General features: G+C 38.2%; 1 protein-coding gene across 2 annotated transcripts in view; it reads right to left on the bottom strand.

Annotated features, from left to right (window-relative positions):
* The window catches only part of SSU72 (SSU72 homolog, RNA polymerase II CTD phosphatase), a 42,285-nt gene that overhangs the window by 1,931 nt on the left and 26,045 nt on the right, over positions 1-14,309 (bottom strand). For both annotated transcript variants that reach the window (XM_031963038.1, XM_031963039.1), the window contains exons 3-4: positions 3,451-3,590; positions 1,842-1,960 (exon numbers count right to left, since the gene is read on the bottom strand). In XM_031963038.1, coding sequence (XP_031818898.1) covers positions 1,842-1,960; positions 3,451-3,590 — 259 coding nt within the window. The remainder of the gene's footprint in view (positions 1-1,841; positions 1,961-3,450; positions 3,591-14,309) is intronic.

The raw sequence follows: 14,309 nt of genomic DNA, 5'->3' as shown, positions 1-14,309 counted from the left end.
AAGCAGCAGCTTCAGGACATGCTCTGCAGACACCTAGGATCCTCTGTACCTGGAAATGATGAGAGGAGCTTTCAAAGGCCGAGGATGGCGTGAGGAGTGCTTTACCGTTTCTAACATGCAAGGCCAAGAACAAGGGCTATGCAGAGGTCCAACCTGGAGGCTATATATAAGGAGTAAGTAGATCCAAAGGGATACTAAGCCAGCTCTTCCACTGATCTATCACAAACTTCTTATGCACTATTTCTTGCAAAGTGTCAAATTGACAGGGTACAAAGTGTGCAGGAAGACCAAGAAAAGGACTATTCCTTCTTATTCAGTCCCCTCCATTTCAATACTCCAGCTTTGCTTTCTAGGATCTTCTTTCTTAAAAACAAATAGCATCCAACTGGAGATTTTAATTCCCTGGAACAAAAGTACCATAAATAGTAAGAAAATGAACACCTGCTAAGGCCCTAATTGGCTCATGTCATTGTAGAAAAATGGAAAAGTTTTCTGATATCCCCTTTTAAAACAGCTGGATCCTATCAGAAATCTAAAATGTCTTGTTTAGGAATCTGGCTCCATGGAAATGACCAGCAGTAAGTAGGCTCATACTGCTTGATCCAGAAACACACAGCAGAAAAGGGGGGGGACGGGCGGGGGAGAATGCCTTTTTTTTTTTTTTTTTTAAACATCATCTTCATATATTCAGGGGGAAAGACAACTAGTTCAGAAAGGAAGTATTTCTATTGCTTTACAAATAGTTTACAGAGCTGATGAAAAATGTGGCAAATTGAGACAAAGCTTCCGTTTGTCCTGCATTGACAGGGAACTTGCTTTAGTTCAGATTAAACTCTTAAAGACAACTGCTTTGTGAAATCCAATTTCTTCTACAAAGTCAGAACTGAAAAAAGTCCAAAGGACAGAATGACATAATGGCTGGCCATGGATGTAGGAAATTGGCCACCTTCAGGGCCTATCTTCTCCCCCCGCCCCATTACACACACAATAGCTTTGTGATTATGAGCAAGTCACATAACCCCCAAGTGATCCCCCCCCCCCCCCAAGCAACTCCTTAAAACTATAAAAAACAAGTAAGCTGTCTATTGGAATTAGTGGAAGTAATTTCCAATGCAAGATTTCCTATATGCTAATGAAATCACAGGTCTGGACAAAAATTAAAAAAAAAAAATGTGAATTGTACTTCTGGGTATCAGTGCAATATTAAAGCTCAATCACAAAAGATGAACATAATGCACGATATGATTGGTGCATGATACATGGATCTTACATGTTCTTAGGCAAACATCTATTCAGGGAGGCACAATTTCTTGTTCTTCCAGGAAAAAAAACACAAAGATTCATTGATGCCTGAATAACTGGTCTCAATTTCTACTCCAAGTATAACCCCTGAGACTGGATGTGTGAAATATTCATATGCAAGTGTGGACTTTATTTCTAATTATTTTACAGTTTGTTCTTACAAGAACTTGATACTATACCAATAATCCTCTAAAATAAATGTGGACATTATTTTCTTAAAAAGTACAAAACGTGCTCTATCTTCTAAACTGTCTGTTAACCTATCAGGTGGTAAGAATTTGCCAAGTGTTTCTTGTCCTGCTAAAGGTTGTATACTAAAGCCATTTTGTCTGTTAACCTATCAGGTAACAAGAATTTGCCAAGTGTTTCTTGTCCTGCTAAAGGTTATATACTAAAACCATTTTGCAACCTAGCGGGCTGTTTGTACATAGTGGGTCCTGTTGAAGATGAATGGGAATGACAAGAGGGCTCTGGGAAATGTAGATCCTGGAAATCAAGGCTCCTAAGCATTCTCAGACCAAAGCTCAAAGGACACTTACACACTGACAGAGCTCACAAATGAGAAAGGCTCCAAGAGTGGCTTCTTCATGGTTGTCTTGAATGTCCACATTAATCACATGCACCGGCTGGCAGGTCTCTTGCTCTCTGGAATTTAAATCTAATTGGGAACACAATGACACAGAAGTGTTAGAACACTCAAGATGTCAAGAAAACAGGAAAGGCCAGAGCAGTGCAGTTTCTCCAAGGACAAAGAGGAGATCAGCTTCCTATTAGCATGAAGTGAGCCAGCAGGGTCTCATCCATGGAAGCCCATGCTCTGCATCAGGTTCTCCTGCCTTACAGGCGACTACTGCTACCCCCATGCCAACTTTCACATGGAACCTCCGACCAAACAAATTATGCTTCCTGAAATCTTGTGTTCATGGTTCAGATCCTGCCTGAGGACCATTCTTTCCCTTAAAAGGAATCTTGGAATTAAGATATGACCTCAAGGGAAATGCCAAGGAATGGGGGTAACTTGGGAAACTCCAGAATTGTGAGTACCAGTCTGGCAGATACTTTATATTCACAGCTGAAATTAGCAGTGTGCCACAGGACAGCACAGACAAAAAGGTTTCAGCTCTCAAAACACCCAGTTTCTAAGTATGAATTCAATTCTCACATCATCCATCCATACCCATGCAGAACATCTCCTTAGAAAGATTGCAGCTGGAAGTTTTCTGGATAACTTAGGGTTCAGGACTATGCTTAGCCCCAATTTAGACACAGTCAATTTTTGTATTCTCTAAAAAGTAAACTTATATTAAACAGGGCTGTTGAATTGTCAAAGAATTCATTTGCATTCAATGAGGAAATGTGCCAAGTAAAGACATGTCTTAATCAGATCTAGTGGTATTAAAAAATACAAGACTAATTTTCAAGCATCTGGACCCGATTTTCTATACCTACAAAACGGGCTGCTTGACCTAAGTAACATGAGAGGTCCGAGAGGTCCTTCCCTTCTCAGCTCCAATGGTCAATGACAATTATTCAGGGCCCTTGATTTTTCTCCCCTCCCTTTTCTAGTTTTGCACTTCTTCATTTCAATCTTTGATACTAATTTCTCCCTGGCAATGAGGACAAAAAGGCTTTGGCTGCAAAGAGGAAGAAACACAAATTGAAATTAGAGTTGAGGGTTACAAATAAGATTTCCTTGACAAGCAGCACTGGCTCATACAGCCTGGCACTCTGTGTCATGGATGACTCAGCCGCCCTTCAGCATTCTCTCTCTTCCTGTAGCACGATTACCAACCAGCCCACAGGATTTATTATTAGGGACTGTGAAATCTCAGTATTAGAACCCAGAAGGGGATCTCAAAGCTGCCTTTCTCCTTGCTATACCTGATAGCTGGTTTGTAACAACACAGAGAAAATTGCAGCACATCAGCTCTAAATGGGAAAGTAGAGCAGAGCACAAATAAAATACACTGGTTTGACAGTCTTTCAAATAATTAAAGGAACTAGTGAGGTCACTTTGAGCTTGTCTTGTTTCCCTTCTGCTGGGATAACTGAATCTTCTTCCTTGAGCTCTACTGAGGAACTGATTTTGCTTCTAACCAAGATCATGTCAAATTAATTTGTGACGTAGATGTTAATTAATATTCTTACCTTCTACTACCTGGTCATAGACTCTTTCTTCACAGGTAAGGATGAGATCAAACAAATCTTTACAGTTCTGGAATCTTTCTGGCCGGGGCTTGATTCTCTTATTTCTGTCCAACATGTGCAAAATACCATTTTGTGTATAGCTAAGTGACTAGAGTTAAGGAACTCAGAATGAAAGTCTTCTCCACCTCCTCCCTTTTGCCCTTTATTTTCATTTTAGTAGAGAAATCATTGGACTTTAGTCACTTCACATTAAAGCAAATTTTTCCTATAGAGCAGAGAATTTTAAGTGCATATTGTGAAACATATTTAAAAAGGAAAAGCATTAATCATACCCTTCAGTCAATAACAATGTTTCCAACCATGAGCCCCAAGTCACTTCATTTCATCCCCAACTCTTCATCCCTTCCAAGGAAAACAAAGCCTTCCCAGGTATTAACCCTGGGAGTGTCTGAGATGTCTTCAAAAGGACATGACAAATTGAAAGTCATTTCCTGGATGTAGGCACACCTGAGGCACAATAGAAGCAGCAGTGGATTTGAAAATTGGCTCCCGGGCACTCACTTCCCAAGGTCATAAGGAGATGGCTTTCCTCTTCAGGGCCCCCATTTCTTCCCATTTAAAATGAAGGGACTGGATTAGATGGCCTCTGAGATGCCTTCAATGTCACCTTGTTGCATCACTCATTCTAATTAAAATTCTCCCATATCTCTGCCAGGTCATTAATTAAAAGAGCAAAAAACAGACATCAAGAACCCTGGGTTCACCTCCTGCCTTCAAGAGAGATGACTAGTTGTGTGACCACAGGTGAGTAAATAAGCCTCACATTTCAGAGACTCAAATGGGGGGGTGGTAAGGGGGGAGGGTAATGAAACCTCTATATTTAAAAGGTTATTATGAATAAAGTAGTCTGAAAACCAAGCATAAGACACGAGTGAATCATAATGAATATTAAAAATTCCTTGGCTCAGATATGAAACATTCTTCAGCATGCAGTGGAAGTTCTGGGCCTTGCCCTTTCCCTTTCTGAGTTGGAAGATTGCCATCCATCCTCCCATGGGAGGAAAATCAAGTAAACTCGTACTGGTTTGAAGGGCATCACTTCTGAATGATTACTATAGGACATTCTAAGGTCCAAACTTTGCCACGAGATAAACTAGGGATATTTCAATCAACACTTACATTTCACACTAGGGCTTTTAGAAAAATTATTCCTATTTGACTTCATAGAGATGATATACTACTTCCAGTTTGTGCTGAACAGCCACCTGAAGGGGCATTGTGTCTCCTGGCACACAACCTAGATCCCACAACCTCTTTTCCAGAAAGCACATAGACCTAGTTTCTCTAATTCAAGGCAAAAACTCATTTCCTTACAGTGGCTCGACTTGGCTAAATTCTTTCTCTTCCTCTATTAAAACTTCCAAGCCAAGGCATAGTACAAGGCTGGGGTCATGGACCCCTTGGCAAAAGAGTCAAGCCTTTGAACATTTTGGGAAACGATTTTAAAACACATAAAAATGCATGTTTTCTAACTTCATGAGTATTTTAAAGTCAGAAAAGATATTTTTTGAAAACAATTTCAAAATCTACAGGTTAAGAACTCTTATACTTTAAACAGCTTTAAAGCCGTTTTTCAGGCAGAGCGTAATTGAATTCTCCTGGTGAGGAGAAAGGTGACCTATTTCCTAGGGTACATAATAGGCATTTCATATTTGCTGAAATTAATTCCTGAAAACTAGATTCTAAATATGGTGGGTCTCATCAATAAATTAAAGGCATCAGTAAGTATTTAAGATAATATTTCAGTAGTGAAAATTTAAAGGGGAAAATGTTGATACTATCCAGAGAGGTTTTGTAGCAATAAGGTACAGAAAAGAGTTCGAGTTAGTTAAGGACAAAATTTGAGGAACAAAACAAACATGAAAACCCAAAAACCGACTAGATGAGATCTTGAAATGTAAACGCTTAAAGCAGGGCAATTTTAACCAAACGTAAATTGTTTTCGCGAGTTTTCTCATGAAGACTATACAAAAAATGAGAGCTCCAATTCTTTAGTTATGAAAAGTATAAAAGTTAGAACGCACTTATGAATGCCCAAAAGTGAAAGGGCAGGGCAAAAGAAATAATTTCCTCAAGCACATAGGCTATTTAGAACAGATGTGCTTTATAAACATGAATTACCCAGATGAAAAGAAAGCACCTCCAGGATTGGAGAAGCTACTTTACATTTCACCTCTTCTTCCATTTTCCTGTCCAATGAATACAGCTTTGGGAAAATGAGGAATTGTTAGGAACTTAATTTAGAAAGCTATAAGCTTATCACTAATTCTACTTCAGAAAAAGGGATTATATCTGTTTAGGAAAAAGAACATAGTTCCTTTGCCCTCAATCTTAGGGGTCACAAGTTATACTAATTTTGAACAATTAACTCACATTGATACTAGATCATATTTTCCATATTCTAGGATATCGAATACACTGGCTTTTGAAATGAACTTATTTTTTTAACAGCCAAACTAGGATCTAACTTGGCACAATCTGGAGTACATTCTGGTGCTTAACCATCCGCCCTGCCCTATCAGCAGCAATACCCCTGTGGTCAGATGCAGAATTTTTCAAGTTGAATTTTTTTTTTTTGGTTGGTTAGGAAGAAAGGAGACATTGAGTACAAAACCTAGGAATGAACTTTTTGCTTCAGTTGTCACTGACCCTCGGCCAAATAGGAGTAATTACACCTGCTGTCTCTGAAGAGCCAGTTTCCCAAACCCAAGAAACTCAAGACAATTCTGCTGAAGTAAATGCTTGTTTTAGTACTCACTCAATTTGGCTAGGAAGCAGTTAAGTTCACATTTCCACCAAGGCCCTGGCTCCACAATGAGGAGCCATTCAAATACAGCAGGTTCAGAAGTGGGGTCCTAACAAACCTAGTAGTTTCAATTTGGTTTGGGTCTCAAAATTACACCTAAAGATTTCCTCCTGGCACCCCTCACCCTCTAGATGTCCAAAAAAACCCTTTTAGTTTTACAACAGTGCTGTTACTTTTTCATTTTATGAAGTTTTATAAGCTTTCTCATTCCACTCTTATTCTCAAAGATATATGCTATCTATTAATAAAATTATATTTCTTTTGATAAATGTTTTTAGGATTTCTTGGCAAACTTTTATCACTGAATCAGGACTAGAGATGATCAATTTCAATCACCAACTGGTGTAAGTTCATCACTTTGCTTTTCCCATTTAAATTTTAAAGATTTTTAAGTTTCCTGTGAAAACTGCAGGCAAGCTGCAGTCCCAAATCTGGGTCAAGTAAATGCATGCTACTCCAAAATATAAGTTTCTTTTCTGATGTACTTTCAGAAAAGTACAAGTATTTTCTAGCACTGATTTTCCTAGGGGCAGATAAAGTTACTGGGGAAAAAGAAGAAAAAATATCAGCCTTCACAAGCTAAAATAAATCTATATGATGCCTTGTCACAAGGGTGACACTTCAGTTCTCCTAGTGGGTTGGAGCTAGTTGGGGCATTTAGGTCCTAAAAAAGGATCTAAAACTGAATAAATTCATCAGATAAAGGGAATCGTCAAACCCAAAACACTGGTTTCAGCAATATTTCACCCAACTGAAATAGGCACCTATTAAGATAGGCCTGGCTTTTATTCACCCGTTTATACTGCCACTGATCAAATTATACAATTATCTAAAAGGAGGTCTAAGTTATAGTTATATAAGTTCTGAGTTATCAAGTCCCTAATATCCCTTTTTTCTAGGATTATTTCTCCCGCATTAGATTCCCAATAGCTTGGTAAGAACTTTAGTGATCCAATTTTAAAATTGTCTGACATGTTCAATAAAAGGCTGATTCCAGGTTTTCATAATTCAAAGCAGCTGCCCAGTTAAATAATGGCTTCTTGGGAATAATACTTCTGAGCAAGTGCTAAAGGCTGTGATGCTTTTATAAGTAGGTTACTAGCAGTGGGACTACTAGTCCCAGAAGAGTTAGGAGCCTAATGAATTCCCACCCCTCCTTCTCAACTCCTGAACTTTTTAAAACACACATATATACACACAATTTAAAGCTCACAACTTTGATTTCTGGGAACATAAATATAAGGTAAGCCTCTCTCCTATTTCAACCCACAAGGGGGTAATAAAAATATAAGATGTGAAGACAAGAAATGTTAGGATAATTTAGCAATCTAAGAATAAGGAAATTTCTTAAAAGGGAAACTTAGACCCTTAATTTTTAATGAAACTTCTGTTTTGAGAACAAGTACAGAAAAACAAAGTTAGGCACAGGGCAAAAATCTATTTCAATTCAGATCTCACACTTTAACCCAGGATAACAAGCTTCAAATAATACCTTACTTTAAGGGTGGCTTCAATGAAAGGAGGTGAGGGCTAAGGTGGTTATATTACCATGGACATAGTTTTGTATAGCAGTGTTTATAAGTAAATTGCAATGGAGACTTCCAAGAAAAGGAAAGAAGGCAACCCCTCCATCCCATACAAGAAAAGGCATAGGGCTCAAGAGTCCTTCCAAGAGTTCTTCTAATCTTGACTCTGGCATTTGCCAGGATTATGACTATAGGGAAGTCACTAAAATTTTCCCCATCCTACTCTCCTTATCAGTAAAATAGGAAAAAACCTCACAAGGTTGTCAAACTGCAAAGAAATGATTTTTTTTTAAGCAAAGAAATATAAGTTTATTATCATGGTTTTTAAAATATGAAATCTGAATATAGTCACTTCTACCTACCTTTCAAAGTTTGATAGCAAAGTAACTAAATTTTATAGCCCTAAAAGGATTGGGTATGTCACAAACAGCCAAATTAAAATTCAAGTACAGATTTCAGTTATTTAAAAACATTTTATTCAATGGTACCAAGAATGACAGAGCAGTATGCAACAGAAGGACCCCTAGGACCAAGGCACTGCAAAGTAGACCAAGATTAAGAAAAAATAAAGAACAAAAAAAAAGTGGGGTTTCCAGGGCAAGTGCTCCAGTGCCATCATTTGGGCATCTAAATAACTACCCTGGAGTTCTGAGAACTTGACAAGGGGTCTGGGTCCTTTCTTCCTATCACCAACATAAACCTATTTGGAGTAGGCCTTTGCATCAAAGACCCAGAAAAAAAATTTTTTTTAATCATTTACATAAAGTGGTCTTGATTGAAGTGTTAACAGAGTTCAATTTTGCAACAAAAGGGAACAAGTTATTTTATTACACTCAGAGGAATATAAACGGGCTGTCCTATTATATAGCTCCAAGACTTCATAGGAGAAAACATTCTGGGGATCCGAGACATGGGCATAAAACAATCCAAAGGAGGAAGAGCCAGAAAGATGGATCCTAGTCAGGATAGGTGTCTAATATGAAATGTGACAACACATCCTAAAATGGGAGTTTCACCTAAAAATGGGTAGAAAGGGAGGCGGGATTCACTGCTCCAGCTGATTTTGTTTATTTTGAAACTGAATGAGCATTTGCTCTTTAATCCTTGTACTCACCTGCTGTGAGATAGTTCACTAATGAACTCCACACACCTCAACTGTGCTATGCTGGGCAGGAAATCGTTGAACTATGAACCCATCTCAAATGTGGATTGGTGGGACCTATGGCTGAACGATCACAGCTAATTAAAAAGATCTGCCGATGTATAATCCTCCAAATGAAAAACAACAAATTCAGAAAATGAACTCTTAGGAGTGCAGATTGTCATTTAGGGGTTAAATAAACTTATCTGAGGAATCAAACAACAGAGTTTATGAAGTGAAAAAATTTCAATAGCAAAAGTAAAATAAACTGAATTTGTCTAGCAGCAGAGGAATAAATAAGAGGCAGAGAATAAAAGGGGAACAGTAGCAAAAGGTCAGCTCTCTGGGGAGGAGGAAGATACAATGAGAAAAGGCATTTGAGAAACACAGCAGGGTCATTTGTGCCAAGGAAAATTCAGCCTCTTTCCAAGTTCTTCAATTATTTGTTCTATTGTTCACTGTCCTTCTCAAACTGGCTTCCAAATAATTAATTCTTCATGGAGATTTTAACACAGCCACCAGGCCCCAATTGATTAGTAAGAGAACAAACAACCCCTATGCAAGAAGAAATCTTATCCATGGCTGGTTCTGGGCAGAAAAGCATTTCTGGTCTTCCCAGCAAATCACGTGCAATTTTTTTTTTTTTTTTAAACCAAATAGCATAGCCACAGAAACAGATGATATAACTATAGGTCGCTTGTATTTATCTCTGCTAGCTCTATTTCAAACCCCTGAGATGAGACTTCATTGCTGTAATATACAAGGGAGTCTTGAAATATGACATCATCATGTTATTTCGACTCAAAGAAAAATCCAAGAGAAGGGCTAGTCATTTAAGTGGACAGCACCTGCCCAGAACTAGTCCAGCCTTAGAAATTCAAAAGGCTTCATATTTCCCTCCATATTTTAAACGGATAAACCTGCTGTTTCCCATTGTAGGTTCCTAGATTAAGCACAGGAAGAATGACCCATGGTCATGGAAAAGAAAGATAAACATGGAAAGATAGATAAACTGAGACTACCTCAAACACATACTTTAGGATTCAGCACCCCAAAGGAATACAAAATGAATGCTATTTGGGTACCATATTCCAAGGTAGAAAATAGGAGCCTTGTGATTACATAGTTTGAGGATTCAATCCTTATAAACAATGAGGTGTGTCTATTAATCACTGTAAGAGTAGATTAATAAGCAGTAGTTCATTTTCTTAAAAAAAAAAAAACACTAAATCTTAAATTGCAGAAATATTACAAAAATAACTATTGAAAATTTGCTAAGCAAGGTTTTTAAAGAATAGTCAGAAGCCCTATAGGCTCTGAAATCTGACCTGTTAGGAGTTCCTATGGAGGATGCTAAATGTCAAAACTGTTCTACTATGTTACAGCTAACAAAGATCAAAGTAGAGAAATCTCCATCTCTTTTAGCCATCCCTGGCTTGTATGCCTCAAGCGTTTTTAAACTGTAAGCACCTAATAGGGCTCTTGGCTGAATAATGTAGAGTTCAGTGAAAAGAGATGGGACTCTATAAACCCGTATCTTTTCCTCCTGATCATGACCCTTTACCTAAAGTTGCTCATTTTTGGTGCGTGCTCTGGTTCTTAATGTGTGCAGCTATAGTAAAAAAAATTTTGCTCAATTGTCTGCAATAATTTAATCCAGTAATTGACAAAGAAAAATATGGTTATACTTGGATTTGGTCATTATACCTCAGCTTAAAATTATTCAGTGGCTGTTGCCAAGCAAAATTACAATCTATTTGTCATTCAAAACTTTCCATTACTTACACTCCTTGTGAGCCTTCTCAGCTCCAACCCCCAACCCTAATCCCATTCCAAGTGAGGGGTCTCCCTTCCATCTTTGTGCAGGAATCCCCAGGAAGCCTCTGAAGCGGAGTCCACAGGCTTCTATCTCCCCATTTTCACCTTAAGTCCTTTGTCTTGTAACTTTTTAATGCACTTTCATGTGACTCCCCAACAGCTATTTTATTCCCCTAAACTATAAACTGTATGAGACTACAGGTTATCTAAACAAGACTGGACCCTAAGAACAGCGTTTGGGGCACATGATTTCTACAACATATGCTTAATGTACTGTAACTAGACTAAAATTACATTTCTGACTTGACAGTAAAGAACTATAGATTTATAGCTGGGAAGGGTACCCCAAGGGGTAGTAAGCCAATCTGCTCTTTTCTCTTAAACTGAGGTTACAGAAATTAAATGACTTGAAGTCATTCAGGTGGAAAGTGATGGAAGATTTTGACACAAACCTTTGGACAGTGCTCTTTATCCAATACCACAGATATTGTATGCAGGCTACCCCAAGGAGTTGCTCACCAAAAAAGCAGTTCTTAACCTCAAAAAATTACACCTTTTGCAGGCTGCAGGGTATGACTTTCCCCAAAGTGAAGCTGAAAGTACAATGAATTCTTAAGTGTAATTATTTTTTTTTGGGGGGGGTGTCCTAAGTAGAAAGGAAAGAATTCATCATTTGTGGCAAACATTCTCCACAAAAATCACAGGCCCAAAGTGATGGTAATATGCTTTGATTAGCCTATTCTCCGATTTCAAATTTCAAAACATTTTCCATACCCAAAACAGTACCTCAAATTCCTCCCTCAGAGACTGGTCCCTTGAAGGAGTTTAGTTAAGTCCAGGGAGCTAGGGATAATAGCAATCTATTCATCACCCTAACCCCCTCTCTCCAAAAAAATGAAAAAAGACAGGTAACAGGCACTCATCTAATAATTTTCAAAAAATCAAAAGAGTTCGGGGAATACAGCAGATGACAGTGAAGACATTGTGAAGAAATAAGGTCCAAGTGTTGAGGGTCTTTATGCTGTATAACAATGGCTATGTCTTTATGGAAGAGAAATTCTGGGTATGTGTGAGTTACAAACAAATCAAATAAGGAAACCACATTAAGATGTGGAAAAGGCTAAGGCAGAGAGTTATGCTAAAGGCCTTAAGATATCACGTTCAAAAAACCTACAGATTCTATCAGTTATTAGAATTCATGTGTGAAAATAAAATGAAACATTATTTGCAAAGTAAAGCAGGATTATCCAGTGGAAATGCCTACTCTGAACTAGCATGTTTATAGACATGTGAAGGAGGCTTGGTCCAGAGGAGACAGGCAAAGGACAAGGGGGACTTTCAGGGTTGGCACACCAGCCAGAGCAAGCCAGGGAACACAGCAAGGAAAACCCCGTGTGGTTTTGTGGTCCATGATCCCTTTCCAACTGACAAAGTCAAGGAAGTTACACCTCCAAGTTACAGATGCAACTCAGTAAAGTTATGCATTACTTGTCACTCCAAGGAACTGTACTTATGTGGACTTGGTGATGACTCTGAATAGAAGGAAAACACTGTATATTTCCTGTTTAAAAAAACAAAAACTAGCCAAAGTATAGCCCTCCCTTTCTTTATCCCCCCATCCAGGATCAGGCGGAAAGATACTCACAAAGCCTCAGGCTATCCCACATAGCTCTTACTCCTGCCCCTCTTCCTCAGAGCTGCCTTGATGATGAGCTGGACTGTCAATTCCAGGCTGGGATCATCTCTCCCCTATTCTTTCTGCTAGAGCAGCAGCAGAGCTGCCACAAACTTTGATTGATCCCATCTCGACTAAAGCCAGCCCCATTTATTTCCTGTGTACTGTGGGTTACAACTGTTAGAAGACCACCAAAGCTCGTGTTCCCTAATAATGTAGAAAATGTCATCAGCTGAAATAAAACAAAATCAAAGTCTAATGAAGAGTGGAATCTAGAATGTTAAATGGTCTTGAGGTAAAAGTCAACAATTTTTGTCAGCTACATGAGACAGGTCCCAAATGGTGACTAAAAAGATGGGCAAAGTGAAGAGCTTCTAAAGATGGGGAAACCAGATTAAGCCACACAGTTTTTTATTTATGTCAAGGTTTTTATAAGAATGCTTCCCAGTTGATGAATGTGCATAAAAGCCCTATGAAACTGGGAAAATGCACATGTTCTCCCCATGGAGAACCCAAACTGCTGAGAGAAAAGTGACATTACATAATCCTGTCAGGAAGATTTAGATCCATAACTACCTCTAATTCAGTATACCTTGCTGCTCAGCCAAGAGTACCCAAACTAGTAGTTATCTATGCTATTCAGTCAAGCTCAGGAAGGTTTTCTCCATCTGCTATTTCAGAAACTTAGGAAGCCTCCTGGTGTGTGGAGAGGGGTTGTTCAACTGGTTTGTTTTAAACTTTTAAGTTCACCTAGAACATATTCCAAATATGACTTGATTTAATCTGTTTAGTCCCTTCCCTAACACATTCCATTACACAGGGTTTCCCTACTGTCCACTGTTCAAGGTAAATTTAAGTTTTGTAATTTCTACTTCCACAGGGAACAATCTCAAAATATTATCAATTAAAAGCAATATTGATGTAAGCTCACCTAAAACTTTAAGGGAGTCTTATCAACTAGCCATTACAGCATAGGCTCCAGATACTTTTGGAAAGATGCTAGTATTTTAAGTCCTTCTTCTCTTCTCAGTAGAGTGATCAGACTACATTCATTTAGTTTATTTCATCTGGAATTTGGTCAATTTATGGTTCCTATTTTTTCTTCCAGTAGCCTACCTAAGACTATTGATGAACCTAACCACTGGCTAACACAACTATTAATGTTTAGCAAAACTTAACCAAACTATCAAGAATTCATTTTAGAAGTATCACTAAATGATAGATTTAATTTCTTCAAAGCACCAAATTGTTCTATACTTTGGTGAATTTTCTTAACTGGAGCATTTCCACCATCCATGATGAGACAGGGTGACAGTGCTTCAATATTGTGATGCACGTGTGTTTTTCAAAGGCACTTACTTGATCTAAAATGACCTGAAATGGGCACTACCATGTGAAAGGGAGATCCTCTTTAAAATGTCATTCCAGAACAGCTTGATGAAATAAATATGCAGATAACTCTGATGATCTGAAACCCAGAGGTTAATCTATTTTCATTTGAAAACGTATTACAAAAACAATTGTGATGGTTTAAAAAAAAGTCTTTTTCCAACTTTTTAAGATCTTACTGGGGGGAAAAAAATTATATATATATATATATATATATACACCCGAAACTCAGGAGATTCAAACCCCATAGAAGATAAGTGAATGAAGTATCAATGTAGAACTGAAAATGCCAGTCTGGTAATTCACAAGCACAACTCTTCCCCTTTTTTGGTGAGAAAGACTCACAGCTTGAGATGACCAAGAATTGGGACACTATTCAATTCATTGGGATCCTTGAAGAGAACTCTATGAACTAAGCAGCTTTTCAACAAAGAAATTGGGTAT

This window comes from Sarcophilus harrisii, chromosome 3 (genome assembly GCF_902635505.1).
Source record: "Sarcophilus harrisii chromosome 3, mSarHar1.11, whole genome shotgun sequence".
In the NCBI taxonomy this organism is placed as follows: domain Eukaryota; kingdom Metazoa; phylum Chordata; class Mammalia; order Dasyuromorphia; family Dasyuridae; genus Sarcophilus; species Sarcophilus harrisii.
Note: the sequence above shows the minus strand (reverse complement) of the source record. Positions and strands in the feature narration are given on the sequence as shown.